Here is a 17,718-nt window from a genome sequence, read left to right on the forward strand (position 1 = left end):
ATGAATTTCTTCTGTCTAAACGTCAGGGAACACAAGAGGAGAAATGTTCAGGATATCAGACACTTTAAATGGAACTGTTTGGACAAAATAAGACATGTGCTGAGAGAGGCAATGACAGTCCTTCCCAATAGCAAATGTGTTTCCCTAGAGCTTCAGCGCACAGTACTGTTATGTCTGGGACCTTGCTTCGAAGGTTTTCTTTCCCACTGTGTCGCGTCATCCTAAATAACATACTGTTTTAGCTGTGGGATGACAGATATAAGACAGTAAAGAATCAAAGGACCTTGAAAGCTTAGAAAGAGCTATTAATGTTGCATTTCTAGTAAAATCACCTTCTAAGATGCAACCCAGAGTTTTTATAATATTGTAGCCAGTAGTTGTGAAAATGGTAGTTGCAGCCAGTAGTTGTGAAAATGGACCCTTTTTTTCTGCACTACTTCATCTAGTTCTGCACAATTTTAATATGTCACTAATCCAATTCAAAAAGTATTGTACACATTTGATGTGCTTAAGGTCCCTGAAAACGTATAAATACACATTCAAAATTACACTATTTTGCACATACAAAACATCATTAGTATTTAACAAACTACTATACTTTCATGATACATCAGATAGTTGCTGATCACTTAGTCACAGTGCCATTAGTAAGTATCCATTATAATAATAACTCTTGGGCATATATCAGTTGAAAACCTTGCAGAATTAACAGCTAAGTGGACTGTGTGACGTGTGTGAAATTCAATTACAGCCCCGCTGCGGAGACACTCTGTGCAACACTGGCTGATTGGACGAAGCACCAGCCAGGTGGCGACCCTGTGGGCAGTATCTAACACAACAGAAAACCAGAGCTGGGGCCCTGCCACCTCACAGTCTACCAACACCACCACTCACAACTCACCACACAAACACTAGGGCAAGGACATGGTCACTAGTCAGGGACATGCAAATCTCTACAGATGGTTCTTCTAGCTGCCTTCATGCGCTAAAGTCACTAGGAAGGGAAAGCACATTGTTTGGCACTTTCCTGTATAATTCATGTCCTCCTCCTGAAATAGCATGTTCTGATAGTGCTCACAATTTCATATCCACACACTCACAAAGGTGAATAACCCTGCGGTCTGAGAATTACACAGCCTTCTGACATCATGGAATCATTTAGATTTTGAGCATGCAAAGTGTTTCTTTGTGGTTTTGTATTTGGGGTTATGTATCTCAGATGTACAGTATTGGGTGAGTTGAAAAACATGGTGACTCTGTCTGATTCTCGCATTGTAAGAGCTTGCTAAAAGAGTAAGTGGCTGGGCTGATGTGAGATTAAAGGGAAACTATATCAAAGGTCTTTCTGGTTGGTGAGGGCCTACCCAGGCAGACATGACATCTGCATGTTGTGCACACACCCACATTTCCAACATGTGTAGATTTAGAGTAACCAGACGAAGAATATAAAATACTTATTATGACATCAACATTGTGTATTCTTACTGTGTCAGTACTGTAGATGTTATAGTAACAGGCAAGAGTAACAAGAAAATCAGGCCACCATTTCCTGCGTCCTCACACTCCCTCAACCATCACCATCATCTATGACTGGCAGGCCCACTAATGGGTCCTGACAGAGGAGAAGCAGCCTGAGTTGAGAGGGAGCAGCGTGGGAGCAATGCCTCCCTGCCACAATGTGTTGGGATATCAGCAAGAACCACCATACAATACCATACTCCCATTGAGAAAGCCAGTCAGCACCTGTAACAGGCTTTATAGACCCAGATTAATAAATTCATTTTGGGAGGGATCTCAAAAGTTACTTTCCAATGACAGGAGAGTTTTAGCTTTAAACAGTGAGGAGTATAACTTTAGTCCTCAGATAGGTTCTTCTTTTTAAGGAAATCTTATATTGACCCTCGATCTTCCAGATCCTGGACTTTCCTATGTATAAATCTAATAACATTCTAATCCCAAAGAGGCCGTGCTTCTTCATCACTGGCCTACAGTCTGTGTACAGTGGATATAAAAAAGTCTACACACCCCTGTGAAAATGCCATATTTTTATGATGTAAAAGAATGAGACAAAGATAAATCATGTCAGAACTTTTTTCCACTTTTATTGTGACCTATAAAGTGAACAATTCATTGAAAAATATTTGTGGGGGAAAAATGAAAAATAACAAGAAACCAGGCAAACCTAGTTCAGCCGGGCCACAATAAAATATGTAAACCGTGGCTGCCCTCTCGAGAATTGAACCCAGGTCACCCACGTGAAAGGCATTATCATTAACAACTACACCTCCAAACTGCACACACGCTGGGCTTTAGTATAGCCTCTTCACATTATATTATTTTCACTCATTAACGTCACGCCAAGTGATGAATATTTTGTTAGACACCATAAGCTAGCGTTAAACTGAGTAACGTTTCTTATTAAGTTTACTTCCACCACAAATAGTATCTATGAACTGTATGACTTTTGCTACTGGCCGTTTTAAAAGCTTATTAGCAAGTAATATGTAGCTAGATGCCAGGCATTATAATGTGTTAAACTGAGTAACATTTCTTATTAAGTTTACCTCCACCACAAATAGCATCTATGAACTTTATGGCTTTTGCCACTGGGCATTTTAACAGCTTATTAGCCATTCGTGAATGACATTGATACAATAACTACTGTATCAATAAAGGTGAAATTAACAGACTTTATCGTCAAGTGAAAAGATGAGAGAATCATGTAGCCAGTGCGGTTTTTGTCTATCCTGAACAAATCCTCTTTGGCCACTGGCTGTTTTAACAGCTAATTAGCCAATTGTGTATGAATTAGATAAAGTATCTATCAATATAGGTGACAATAACTAGTGATGCACATTTGAGGCTTCATTCACATTATTTTAGCAGCAGGATATTATGCTGGCAGCACTCAGATTTTCTTTATCACAATAAAAGCCATAATTTAAATGTATAAGGCAACATAGTTAACAATATAGTCTGTGAAAAAGAACAGATAGGAATTATATTGGAACGGACATTAAACATAAGATGTACAGACAAGACTGTTAACTATATTAACTTATATTGTTCAATGATGGCTTTTATTTTGAAAAAGATAATCTGAGTTAACACTGCTAGCATAATATCCTGCTGCTAGAAGAACAGTAATGAAGCCTTGAATGGCCATCAAGAACAATAACTGACTTTTTTGTCAAGTGAGTAGACGAGAGAATCGTGAAGTGAAGTGTTTGTCTATCCTGAACAAATCCCAATATCCACCAGAACCGTTTTATTTTAGGTTTCCTATTACGTAGCTACATAAAGTTGTAGCCAGCGAAGTTTTTTCTGTCCTGAAACTCAGGCATGATGCATTTTGACTGTTGTTCCGGAGCCTGTGTCTCTAACCACTACGCTATTTAACAAGGGGTAGTCGATCAGTCAGTCAGTCACTCAGTAAGAGACATTCGCTCTTCTTAGCAGGCTCTGCTTTACGCGGTCTGTCAAAAACCTTACAATAACCTGGTTGTGTAATTGTGCACACCCTCTTATAACTAGGGATGTGGGTGTTTTCAGAATTAACCAATCACATTCAAACTCATGTTATATAGAAGTCATTACACACCTGCTGTCATTTAAAGTGACTCTGATTAATCACAAATAAAGTTCAGCTGTTCTAGTAGGATTTTCCTGACATTTTCTTAGTTGCATCTCAGAGCAAAAGCCATGGTCCACAGAGAGTTTCCAAAGCATCAGAGGGATCTCATTGTTGAAAGATATCAGTCAGGAGAAGGGTACAAAAGAATTTCCAAAGCATTCGATATATCATGGAACACAGTGAAGACAGTCATAATCAAGTGGAGAAAATATGTCACAACAGAGATATTACCAAGAACTGGACTACCCTCCAAAATTGATGAAAAGACGAGAAGAAAACTGGTCTGGGAGGCTTCCAAGAGGCCTACAGCAACATTAAAGGAAGTGCAGGAAATTCTGGCAAGTACTGGCTGTGTGCTACATGTGACAACAATCCCTCGTATTCTTCATATGAATGGGCTATGGGGTAGAGTAGCAAGAAAGAAGCCTTTTCTTACAAAGAAAAACATTCAAGCCCGGCTGAAGTTTGCAAAAACAAACATCAAGTATCCCAAAAGCATGTGGGAAAATTTGTTATGGTCTGATGAAACCAAGGTTGAACTTTTTGGCCATAATTCCAAAAGCTATGTTTGGAGCAAAAACATTCACTGCTCAGACTGCATAGACTGCTTAGACTTTTTATATCCACAGTAGCTAGCCAAACACTCCGCGTTAGCAGAGCCGGCCAAGAAGAGTGAATGTCTCTTACTGACTGACTGACTGACATGCTTTTTGGGTCAGGATAGACAAAAACTTTCCCTGCTTCAACCTTCCGTAGCTACATTATAGTAAGCCTAAAACAAGACTGTTTATATTATGACTATTTCTGGCGGATTTTGGAAGTACGCAAATCCGTACATGATTTTTGGAGTAATATAGTCTAGATAAAAACACCATGGATAGTAAAAGAAAAGGGGTTTCCACGATTATCTCGTCTTTTCACTTTTGTCAGTTATCATCACCTATATTGATAGTTATTGTATTATTGTAATTCACATTTTGCACCATGAAATAGCTTTGGCTGTGTTAAGTTCAAGTAGTAAGTTAGATGCAAGTAAACCTATTACTGGCTAATAAACTGGTTAATAAACTGTTCAAAATCCATACATTTTTGGCAAAAGCCATAAAAAAGCCATACATAGATGCTACTTGTGGTGGAGGTAAACTGATATGTTAGTCAGTTTAACACATTGCTTAACGATGTGTAACGAAATATTAAAACTTGGCGTGATGGTAATGACTGAATGATCTAATGTCGAGATGCTATACCGACACTAGTTTTCATGCCGGACAAAGTGTTCTAGACCAGCTTTATGTGTTCATGTTAAACAGCTGATCTAGGGATATCATGTCACTTCTATGTTGACTAAAACTAACCGCATTTTTAACCAGTAATTTGTGGGGTCAGAAATTACAATGCTGTGGTATTTAACATTACTGATGTAAGGATGTAATTTTGCACTGACCAGGAAGAAGTCAATTTGGTTTTGTGTGCACGTTGAGTAGAAAATCTTTCTAAGAATTCCAGCCGGCAGTTAAGATTTTGGCGACCAGATTAGTCTGAGCTATCCAGTATTAGGACTAGCATCTTTTTGAATAAGATGGGTTTAACTTTTTCTGCCCATAAATATTCAGAAGAGTTACTGAGGTTAATTTGATCTCACCTACTGTGATCAAACAGTTTTAATTTGTTGCAAGGGAAAAGCTTTCCATATTAGAGTAGCAGTACCTCGCAACTTAGTGAAGAAAGTAGAATTTCTTACCTGCTTAACCAACCCACATATATTTAAAGCAAGTATAGTGTATGAATCATTCTTCATATAGTTTTTTTGTAATAATAATATCAGTGAATTTAGATGAGCCGTCTGCCCTTATTAGCTAATTGAAAAAGGTTCCAGTAGGTGATTGCAATCCCTCCCTCGCAAACTGTACCACCAAACATAGAAGGGCATACTGATGTGCTTACGAATGTCAAGGGGAACGCTGACTGTCCCATTCAGGATCCCCCAAGTATCCTGTTACATTTTTTTTTTATAAAGACTGTTTGTATCGGCTAAATTATAAAAATAGTAGACTGTGAAAAAGCTGAGAAAAACAATGAGAGAGCCAATGAGAGAGCCAATGAGAGAGCCAATGAGAGAGCCAATGAGAGAGCCAATGAGAGAGCCAATGAGAGAGACAATGAGAGAGACAATGAGAGAGACAATGAGAGAGACATTGATGAGTGTTCAGTAACACTGTGCATCACCAAGTATATTATTCCATGTAAATCAACATCTGTATTCAACATATCTGCATTCAAAATAACCAGTCCATGGAGCTATCTTTGCCCGGGGACGAGGCCCAGCGAGAAGGAAATCATCATATCACAAAGTAAATTGTGGTTGAAAGCTGCATCCTCACCAATAACCCATCATGTCCCCTCCATAGCTGTCCACTGCAAGCCCGAGAACACAGAGGAGAGAGAACAAGCCTCTTTAAAGAGGTTTTGTAGCATTGCTGTGTCTAGTCCTGTGGAGGTTGCATTGTGTCTGCAGCGGTTTGACACATAAAGACCTCGCCCTCAGACTAGAAAGGTTGACAAGGTTATCTTAACGTTTAAAAAATGGTCTGGTCCACGTCTAATCGTTGAACACTCCAATGTTTCCCTCCGAAAGGTAACGATGACCAGGAGGCCTCTTTTACCTGAAAGTTATCCAGTAGCACAGTAGGTAACTGCAAGGCAAAACAAATATTTCCTACACAGAGGGCTCATTTAATATGTGAGAGAGGGTCACACTCAATCCCAACTATATATGAGAGCAAGCTGCTCATGAAACCGATTAGTACGTGCCCTGTGTGCCAACTAAGAGATTCCAGTACACCACACATTGGAGGGGCAAGAGTACATTTCCATCTAATCAAGGGCTTTGGTGAGGGAGTGCGAAATGGATTTTAAGCAAGGCACTTCTTTTCTACAGCGCTTTGATAGTGTCACTGTACTGTAGGCTGTGGAGATCAATGATGGATTGCCGTTAAATATCGGTGATGGACAAAATGCAAGTTAGACAGTTTTCCAAAACGTTCAAAAGAACCTTGGGAAGACACTGAAGATTCGATCATTCTTTTGCCACGTGACATTATCAACGTGTATAGCATTTGTAGGCCTTTAAGTCGTTCTTTGACTAAGATTTCCGCCATTTGCTTTGAATCTGTCACTGATTTGTGTTTTTGTAATTATTTATCTCTTCTATTGTATTGTGATCCTAGCGACGCCTCTGGTTATATCCTTCAATGACAACTGTGTGTGGGTGGTTATTTTACGTGTTAATGTGGTCATATTGAATGAGCTAGCCTCCAGAAATCATGGCTGCCATTGTTGGATTCCCAGTGTAAGCTCCCAAATTGATGGGAGAGTTCAGATGGAATATGATGCCACAAAATCACTGCATTGCTGCTTCCTCTGTATTCCCTCATCCTCTGCACGGGCCTCTATACCTTCGACATTCTCTTCCTGATTCTTCAGAGGATAATCATGTTTCAGTGATGTTAATTTGTACGTTTTGCTTACTCAGTGCTCCATCCACTCTGGGTATGCATATGAAGAACCCACAATGGGCATTAGAAGGGGCTTGAAGGAAAAAAAAAACATCAGCCTGTTTCTAAAAAAGGAAAGTGTAATTAGAGAATGTCGTTGTAAAAGTGAATGGTAAATTAGAAGCCCTCTCAAGTAATTAGGAGCCAAAGGAAGAGAAGACTAGGGATACTGCAACCACAGCATTCTCTGGACATTCTCTGAACAATGTGGGAATATCACAGATACATAATCATGACTACTTTCATGCAAGTGGAAAACATGGAAATACATTCCCTCAAAATATTGGATTGTAAATGGCCGTGACTATTCTATTATAGCCTGTGAATCAATATATGCATTCAACATAGTTTTAAATGCGCCTTAACACCACAAGAGGTATGGATAACTAGCTATCCATGCATTGTATAGACTGACGACCAACGTGCCATCTCCCCCTCTGTAGGAAATGTGCGTGTGGGTATGCTACAGACAGGAGGGAGATCTCAATTGCTTATACACCTCACATCCTCTCTCCTCGTCTCCTTCTCAAAACCCATTTGATGAGAAACCCAGAGGTCCCTCCCCTCTGACCTTCTCCTCCAATGGATTTTTGAAAAGTAAAGAGAAGAGCAAGAAAACGAGGCGCATGCAATTGAGAATCTCCCAATGGGTTGGTGTATGGGGGGAAGGGGGTCTCCAGCAGAGTTGCAGAGCCATTCTTCTGCCTTAGAGCAGTCGGGGAGACAGCCCAATTGGAGCTCCAGCAGCACGTTGCCTTAGCTACCGGAGGAATGCTGAATCAGATTGACTCAAACAAATAGTGGCTTTTCTCTGCTCTGAATCTGTTGAAGAAAGGAGTCGAGAGGCGTCTCTAAATGGACAAGTGATGCATGTGTTGATTATCTGTGTTGTGTATGTTTTGTGTAGCCAGAGTCCACCCATTACAACAGTCCAGATGTTTGATGCTTTCCCCTTGGCTCTAGGAGAGCATAACAACAATAGACCCAATGTTATCAGCCTCTCACATGTGTTTCTATGCAAATGTTTTTTTAAATGGGCCGTAAAGATTAGTTGTTGATGGGTGGCTTAAGCTCACATTGGATACAATTACAGAAAAGAAAGACATCTGCTCCTATTTTTTCAAATCTAGATACTTTGTCCAGTTCATCCATTAGATTCGTTTTGGCTTTCATTCAATTGCTGCATCAGGTCATGTTTACACTACGATATATTTTCAGAGACATATCGAAGAAGTATCGATATGCTACATTATTTTGTGTGTAAACTTGCAGATATAGATAGCTCAAGACGCCACCTTCCGAGGAAGAGTGAGACACATTTTCAGTAGAGCCACCCCTGCCCCCCCCCCCCCCCCCCCCCGGAGTTTTGCACATGTGAAGACAATTGTGACAGAACGGCATGAAGTTTCTGCACCGTGCACACATATCGCTTGATTTTGACCCAACTGTCGGCCACGGTCCTTCGTGGTATGTCTCAAACGTGCCTGTGTAAATTCAAAAGTTATGGAAATAATAATGCAAAATAGAATAAATCTATCCAGAATTTTATTCGATCTAACATAATGTAAACATGAGGGTGAAAGAGGGATTGACAACAGTAGCCTGTGGATGGTAGAGAGAGCAGATAACAACAGGGATGAAGCCGTAAATAAATCTCATAAGAGAGAGAGCGAAGTAGCCAGAGGACTGACAGCAGCAGATCAAAGGGTGTGCCTTTTAAACAAATTGGGTGCTCAGCCTGTGTGCTGGAAGATTTATAGCCCGGCTGTATATCCACTGTGAAACATAACACTAGCACAGGACACAGGACATTATGCCATGAGATCCAACAACCCCATAACGGGTTCCTCAGCTGATAATAATAAAAATTGTGAGCCATTAAATAGTACCAGTACGTATTTCTGTAAATAGAGTAGTGTACATAAATGAATGATCAAGGTCAGATTGAATCGGCAGCACAATCTATTGATATTATGTTTTTACTTTTTTGGTGCCTCGCTTATAATGAACAATGAACAATGAAAACAATTTGAATTAGATCCAGAGCGCGATGACCTTAAAAACTTGAATCCAAACATACTAAGGTTTGACTGATCTAAAATATTTCAGAGATTTCTCAAAATATTTCAACAATTCTGTTAACTCAGGGTTGTTAAAATATCATTGATATTGCTTTCCTACACCTAAGTGAACTGGACGTGTCCTACGTTTGAGTGAACTTTATGTAATGTCACCTCCATCATATTTATTATTATATTTTACACCCTTATTCGGCCGTTCTTTTTCATGACGACCAGTTCATGGTTGTGGCCATGCCTCATCACAGCAACTCCCAGTGGGCTTGCTACAGGTGATCGGTACTTGTCCTCCTGAGCAAGTGTCCTCCTGAGTCCTCCTAAACGCACCCAACGTGTTTCTACTTCTTATTAAACTGTACAATTTGGACATTTCTGCAATAACCTACACACATTCTCAGGCCTATGTCCCCAATTGCCCAACCCACCACAAGAAGTCACTAGAGAAAGGAGGCAAACGTGTAGATAGTTAAACAGCACAACGTTTATTGTACTCTCTTTTGTAAATTTTTGAATACATGTGAAATGTAAAACTAATAATAACAGTATTTCTATTGCCAATTAAATTGCTTCATTGGCACCATTTTATGCGAGCTGTGAAGTGAGCTTACGATATATTGTTACTCTCACCCTTTCTAAACTCGCTACACAGCGAGCTACCCCTGCCGTTGAGCTGAGTTGACCATCCCCCACTGACAGTCTGCCTGGCTCCACACTGGGTGGGAAATTGTGCATGGTACATGACCGCCCTCCTTAACCGCTTTCCAACCTTACAAAAAATTATTGAATAGCCTCATAAGCAAAATGTCTAACTAACCACGGAGTGAACTATGCTACATGCAGAAAATGAACTGCACAGGTTGAATATGCAGCTATGGCCAAAAACAAACATTTACGAGTGAGTCGGTCTCCTTAAAGTTAACATTGGCCATCATGATAACTGATATAAGGTCCAGAAATGTGTTGGAGTTCATGTGTTTCTTACAAATCTAAAGGCATCATGTATTGTGTCTAGAGTGTGCATATAAGACCCTGAGTTGTTCATAAATAGAATAGAATTTCCTAAGTTTACACTTTTCGGTGAGTTGTTGAATGCACACAGTTCCTTGATAGCAAAGCCACCTTTATTTAATTAATTAAAGTCTTAGGATAACTAACTAAAAATCAAGAGTATCAGCAGCTTCACAAAATACAAAGTTCCTCCCTAAGTTTCTTCCCAAATAAAGGCCCCTCTGATGTTTATTTTTCCTAGCCACTGTGTGTCAACATGTTTGTTGCTTGCTCCTTGGGGTTTCAGGCTGGGTGTTTTGTAAATGCACTTTGTGACAACTGCTGATGTAAAAAGAGCTTTATAAATAAATGTGATTGATTGATTGATACCTGCATTGACCTTTTATGTATAGTGAATATCTGAGGCAATCTGTTTCTGCCTTTGAATGATAGCATTATCCAGCAACAAATTGTATTTTATGAGGCTCCATCGATTAAATTGCATGAAATATGTCATAAAGCCTATGTTGTATAGCTGTCGAGAATCTGCTACCCTGGGACTAATCAGTGTCATGAAATATAATACAGGAGAAGAGAGCTACCAAAGGGCAATAGCACCTAATTGCTCTGAAGAATGTGGTGATAGAAAGAGAGAGTAAAAAAGAGAAAGAGAGGGTGAAAGTTTTAGCTCTTGTTCGGTTTAGGAAAAGAGACAAATACGAAGAGAGAGATAATGGAGGACTGCAGCAATCTGTTTGGTGCAGACAGAGTAGAGAAGAACAGAGAGCCGTCAGTGGTCTGAATGAGTCTGTGCCACTCTTGTATGTGTGGGTCTGGCTGGCTGGAGGAAGAGAGCCATGGTAGGGATTGGTGGAAATGTGGCCAGACTCTGAAGGAGGCCAGGATCTTTGCCATAAGAGGAACTAAGCTACAGTTTCTTACTCTTTGAATAATGTGTGAAGTTAAGATAATGGATTTCCTTTTATTCTGCTAGATCAGGGGTGTCAAACCGGTTCCATGGAGGGCCGAGTGTCTGCAGGTTTTTGCTTTCACCTTGTACTTGATTGATTAATTAGGTCATTAATTGGTTAGTCTCTACCCTCACCTGGTTGTTTAGGTCTGAACTGGGAGCCAATTTAAAGGAAAAAACTAAAACCTGCAGACACTAGGCCCTCCATGGAATCGGTTTGATACCCCTGTGCTAGAGTAAAGCACTTTGATCTGCAATAAGTGTCAAATGACAGCCTATGTTAACATTTTGGGTTAGGCTTAAAGTGTTCAATTTACTTTACTTTCTTAATATAACATTTCTAAATACACTGAAGTGTGTTGAAACAATTAAGAAAGGACAAATGGATGTTTTATGTGAATAAAGTGTGGTATTCCTTACTGTCCTTTAATGATGACTGCTCTGGAAACATCTCACTGCATCCCAGAGGGCCAGTACAGAAAACAATTAATTCTATCCCAGAGGGCCAGCACAGGAAACATCTCCCTCCATCCCAGAGGGCCAGTACAGGAGACATCTCACTCCATCCCAGAAGGCCAGTACAGGAGATTTCTCACTCCATCCCAGAGGGCCAGTACAGGAGACATCTCACTCCATCCTAGAGGGCCAGTACAGGAGACATCTCACTCCATCCCAGAGGGCCAGTACAGTGCAGGAAATCTGCTTTTTGTTACTGGACCATAATTTTCTGCAGCCAAGTCTTTGTCAGGTAAAAAGTACAATATCCTAAAGCACCTCAAAAGAATAACCCTGGTGCCTAAAGAAAATAATCAACTGCATTCATATTTGTTTACTTAAAGATATAATTTCTGTTTAATAAATGTAATAATTACTTATAAGCATATTTCACTCAGAAACCTGGCTTAAGCAGGCCTATGTTTCACCTTTTGATTGTGCCCCTCAAAAGGCAAAAAACATAGTACTGTTAACCCCACACTGGAATTTCTGTTTCTGCTTAAGCTCAAAAAAGATACACGAGCACAGTAGATCCTGTCTGTGGTTCTTGAAAATATACTTAAGAATCAGTATGGGAGATGCTTTCTTCTTGGCCTTGCTGGCAATCAACTGCAAAAGAGACAAGACCCTAAATGTTCATTAAATAACAGAAGCCCTTGTCCCCCCAGCCTGTAAAACTTCTGTCACCTGCTGCTCCCGCCACTCTTGATTGGAAGGTTGTGTTCTTGTGAGTGTTGGTGGCTGAACTGCCCACTTGCAGACTTTGGTTCAGTCCGTCTCACAACCCAAAAAGAACAGGCATGGCCAAGGTTTTCCGCAGTCTCCTGGGATGTGGTGCAGCCTAAACTGGATGAATGGCAGTCTGACTTGCTCCAGGACAGCCTCTCTCTTCTTTGCCCTACAGAACGCGTCACACTGGTAGTGGTTCCGCTTCAGCTGTTTGCTGGAAAGTCACACCTTTTTGCCTGAGCTCATCTTGACAGAAAATATGACATTGCGTTAGGAAGAATGTCCCCCTGCCACATCACAGCAGAAGGCAAGTGTTGCCCGTTTAGGGGCGACCACATAACGGGTGAGGCTCCATCACGTGGACCCATCCAGGCACACAAGGTGCTCTCAGGAGTTTGCTGTCATGCCTAGGCGCTCCCATGAGTAAGCTGCTTCAGGCCGCCACATTCAGTGACCTGCCCCTCTGGGCTTAGTTCTACTGTTCTACTATCCCATAGTGTGTTGCACAGAGTGACCCACCGAAAAAAGACCATGGTTCTCTGAGTGGGGAGTATAATGTGGAGTAATAACTTGTGTGGCCTATGCAGTCCTAAGTTGCTGTGGAGAGCTGGCCTGAATAAGAGCGATAAGGTGTGAGTCGTACACTGACCTAAAGGATTATTAGGAACACCTGTTCAATTTCTCATTAATGCAATTATCTAATCAACCATTCACATGGCAGTTGCTTCAATGCATTTAGGGGTGTGGTCCTGGTCAAGACAATCTCCTGAACTCCAAACTGAATGTCAGAATGGGAAAGCAATTTTGTGCGTGGCATGGTTGTTGGTGCCAGACGGGCCGGTCTGAGTATTTCACAATCTGCTCAGTTACTGGGATTTTCACGCACAACCATTTCTAGGGTTTACAAAGAATGGTGTGAAAAGGGAAAAACATCCAGTATGCGGCAGTCCTGTGGGCGAAAATGCCTTGTTGATGCTAGAGGTCAGAGGAGAATGGGCCGACTGATTCAAGCAGATAGAAGAGCAACTTTGACTGAAATAACCAATTGTTACAACCGAGGTATGCAGCAAAGCATTTGTGAAGCCACAACACGCACAACAACAGCAGAAGACCCCACCGGGTACCACTCATCTCCACTACAAATAGGAAAAAGAGGCTACAATTTGCACGAGCTCACCAAAATTGGACAGTTGAAGACTGGAAGAATGTTGCCTGGTCTGATTAGTCTCGATTTCTGTTGAGATATTCAGATGGTAGAGTCAGAATTTGGCGTAAACAGAATGAGAACATGGATCCATCATGCCTTGTTACCACTGTGCATGCTGGTGGTGGTGGTGTAATGGTGTGGGGGATGTTTTCTTGGCACACTTTAGGCCCCTTAGTGCCAATTGGGCATCGTTTAAATGCCACGGCCTACCTGAGCATTGTTTCTGACCATGTCCATCCCTTTATGACCACCATGTACCCATCCTCTGATGGCTACTTCCAGCAGGATAATGCACCATGTCACAAAGCTCGAATCATTTCAAATTGGTTTCTTGAACATGACAATGAGTTCACTGTACTGAAATGGCCCCACAGTCACCAGATCTCAACCCAATAGAGCATCTTTGGGATGTGGTGGAACGGGAGCTTCGTGCCCTGGATGTGCATCCCACAAATCTCCATCAACTGCAAGATGCTATCCTATCAATATGGGCCAACATTTCTAAAGAATGCTTTCAGCACCTTGTTGAATCAATGCCACGTAGAATGATGAAGGCGAAAGGGGGACAAACACAGTATTAGTATGGAGTTCCTAATAATCCTTTAGGTGAGTGTATATATACCTTATTCCTACACCCTGGAAGGCAGGGCTAAACCCACACATTCCACTTGCCAGTATTATTAATTTGTGCCTTGCATGTTAAACAGAGCAAAGAAATTATACTTTAAATTTTTTTTGGAATGGATCACAGCGCCATTTGGCACTGTCCCTACTGAACAGTCAATCAGTACCCGCCAATGTCTTTAAAAGCATTATTGAATTGATGATCAGGCTGTGTTCGTGCATTTGAGCATGCTCCTCTAATGTGTTTCCTCTTGTTTTCACCATCAAGGAAACTGAGGTCATAACCATAAACCCTAGTTTATGTTGAAGGAACTGAAAAAAGTCAAATCTATGTTTATTTACATATTCAATGATTCTTCATTATTTGGTTTAGACATGTACTTTATTTCATTCCTGGTATGCAATCATTGGAATGTTAATGGTTACCAGATGCTTCTGTAAGGTGTGAATGCAGGGACAAAAGGTTTGCTTGTTATTGCCTAGCTGGCTTGCTTCTTGAGATAACTCTACGTTGTCTTATGAGATGGTCCCAGAACAGATCGGAATGTGTCCCTGATTGATAATGGTCAATTCTTTAGGACTTGTTGGTTATTCTTTGGTCAGTAAACTAACCCCCATGCCTTTTGTTTTGGGATATAAACCAGAGCGGGGTTTGGGGAAGCTCACTCTTGCATTTCCCTCCCTTCTGGCTGCATCTTTGTCCTTGCAAACATGTTAAATCCCCAGAGAATTTCATCTTCGATTCTTGTACTGCAATTGCAATACTCTCTTTATATATTAAATTCATTTGTTACATTAATTAACTATTAATTGACTATTTGGAAATAATCTAAAACTGGTCAAAATCTAGTTCCTTCAATTTATAAGTGACATAATCATCAACCAAATGTATAAAATGTATATATTTGAAATACAACCCCTTTTTGAAGTGTGTGGTGAATTATACTGAGCTTTACAGTTGTTTGTTATTATGTTGGTGAAGTCACATGGACTTCTGGGATATTCAAGACTAACTTTAACCCTTAAACCCTGTGGCCCCTTGCCTTATGCCTACTCTTTCCTATGGGTAGCCTAATGAGTTTTATCTACCTTATTTTCTGAGTAACATACCTTTTCTGAGTAACATTGACTTATCCTCATTCAAATTCAAACTTCAGTGTTTATAACTAACAATGCATCTTCAATTTTAATGGGGAATGTTTCTTTCAAAACACCTGAGGAGAAAAAGGTATTACCTTCATGAAGAAAAAAAACAGCTCACCAAATGTCTTCACTTTCAATTGTTTTGAATTCGCTGTCCAGGGTTCTGAAATGTGCTTTTCCCAATGATACGTCACGTGACTTTGCTGTCTGCCTTGCTCAGCACGGAGTCCGCTGGTTTCTTAAGATTTCACGTGAGAATACGAGAAATTTAATCCCGTGCGCTGTAATCTTCCTTAGCCAGTATTATTTTAAACTGACAGTCGGTTTGCATTGTCTTTTTTTGCGGAGGAATGTGGAAATCAAAGCACTGACAAGCGAATTTACGATGATAGACCAGTGTTCTTCGTTTTGTTTCTCTCTTTTTCACTTCATCCAAATACCGTGAATGCAGGGCACACAGCGGACGGCTTGTCCGCAGTCAGAAAGTGCTCGTATGTCTGGGGACCGGATTTAAGAGGATGTAAGGATCAAGTAGCTTTTTTCAACCCAAGTCTCCTTATCAAAATGCAGAAGGGAATACGACTTAATGATGGTCATGTTACCTACTTGGGTCTTTTGGCAAAGAAGGATGGTACGAGGCGAGGTTGCTTGAGCAAAAAGAGCTCAGACAACACAAAATGGCACACAAAGTGGTTCGCTTTATTACAAAATATGTTGTTTTACTTTGAAAGCGAGTCCAGCTCTCGACCCGCAGGATTGTACCTGTTGGAGGGCTGTCTGTGTGACAGGGCGCCGTCACCTAAACCCTCACAATCATCAAAGGAGTGTTTAGAAAAGCAGGTAGGAATAACACACATACAGACATAAGTTGTAAAATGTTTTTGCATGTGTCATTATTTTATCGAATTAACATAAATTATGCATCAGATAGATGCTACCGACGTGCATATCAATGAAGATGGTGAAAACAGCTGATAATGTGAATAAGACGGTTTAGTAGTGTCGTTTTTTAAATAAGTAACATAGACTGCTTGAAGCTCAGGTGTTGGGCCCATTAATTGTTTCTGTTCCTCTTGATACGGCGTAATTATTACAATCAAATTATAACCTACCTAATCTCAGATGAAACGTAGAGCAGTTTGCTTGCTCATTGTGCTTGAGTTGTGTAATCTGTGCATCGGATTAATGATTCTATAATCAACACCTTATTGAATACCAAGCAGTCTCACAGTTTTGCTGCATTGTGCCTTTATTTGGGTTACTTGTTTTGGACATGCATTAGGCAACTAATGGCCAATTAAGTAAAAATACAATTAATTCCTTAATCCATATGTATTGCCTACATGTTTTCTTTTTTTTCATTTTGATGTGGTTAATCGCTCTGTTCCTGCCAAACATACCCAATGTAACGTTATCTGAGAGTTTGCTGATACTGTTTTTCCCTATTTGTTTCCGGCAAGAAAATTGCGCTAAAGTGTAATGCATTGCTTCCCAGAGTCGCCATCTTGTGGACAATTGACGTAAAATCACTGTTTGACGTATTGATATAACTCTCACTGGTATTAATAGCATCCTACCTTGGCAACTGCGTCTGCAGCAAATTGTGTTAAACAACAAGTCTGTAGGTCTATTTCAAGCGAGAACGGGTGTCATCATAACTTGTTTTTATGTGTTGATACACTGTATTTTGCGTTTAGAGAATCCAGATTAGTTATTTCTTTACATTGGGATAATTGAATGGTAGCTGAGACTGTTAAAATCTGGTTGAAAGAAAACGTAAACATTTATCTTGGTTGGATAATGAAAATAATAGTAAATAGATAACGACAAAGCAGGGCAGACTTTAAACGAATGCAGCAAGGATTATTTTAAATGGGATATATAGTGTTAAAACTGTAGTAACAATTAAAAGTCTGCTTCTTCCAATGTTGGTTAACTGATACCCTTCACCTTATTATGGTTCAAACCATTACTTACAGATAACAGCCATTAACTAATATGGTGTTTTCTATTACTGAAATAAAAATATATTATAAGTGATTGGGAGATTGGATTGAGGTGATGCTAGTGTTTTTTTAATTTGTTGTGTTTTGCCTGCAGTCTATGTAACTGTACAGGGCTACAATCCAAAGTGAGCCCAGGCCTTTCCTGTGAACAGCTGTCACTGTGCTGACAAAGCAGTATGTGGCATAGTGGCTAGTATTTTGCTCTCCCAGTTCCCCTCATAAAATAATGAAACTACTAATTTCATGAACTTGTAAATTGCTAGAGAAATGTACTTGTTTTGATTTATTATG

At 40.3% G+C, this 17,718-nt stretch overlaps 1 protein-coding gene across 1 annotated transcript in view; it reads left to right on the forward strand.

The window, feature by feature from the left end:
• Positions 1 to 15,640: 15,640 nt before the first annotated feature.
• rasgrf1 (Ras protein specific guanine nucleotide releasing factor 1) overlaps positions 15,641 to 17,718 on the forward strand; it is a 47,961-nt gene continuing 45,883 nt past the window's right edge. Inside the window, exon 1 of the mRNA XM_013138860.3 lies at positions 15,641 to 16,261. Coding sequence (XP_012994314.2) covers positions 15,986 to 16,261 — 276 coding nt within the window. The 5' untranslated portion in view covers positions 15,641 to 15,985. The remainder of the gene's footprint in view (positions 16,262 to 17,718) is intronic.

The sequence above is a fragment of the Esox lucius genome, chromosome 19, assembly GCF_011004845.1.
Source record: "Esox lucius isolate fEsoLuc1 chromosome 19, fEsoLuc1.pri, whole genome shotgun sequence".
Taxonomy (NCBI): Eukaryota; Metazoa; Chordata; class Actinopteri; order Esociformes; family Esocidae; genus Esox; species Esox lucius.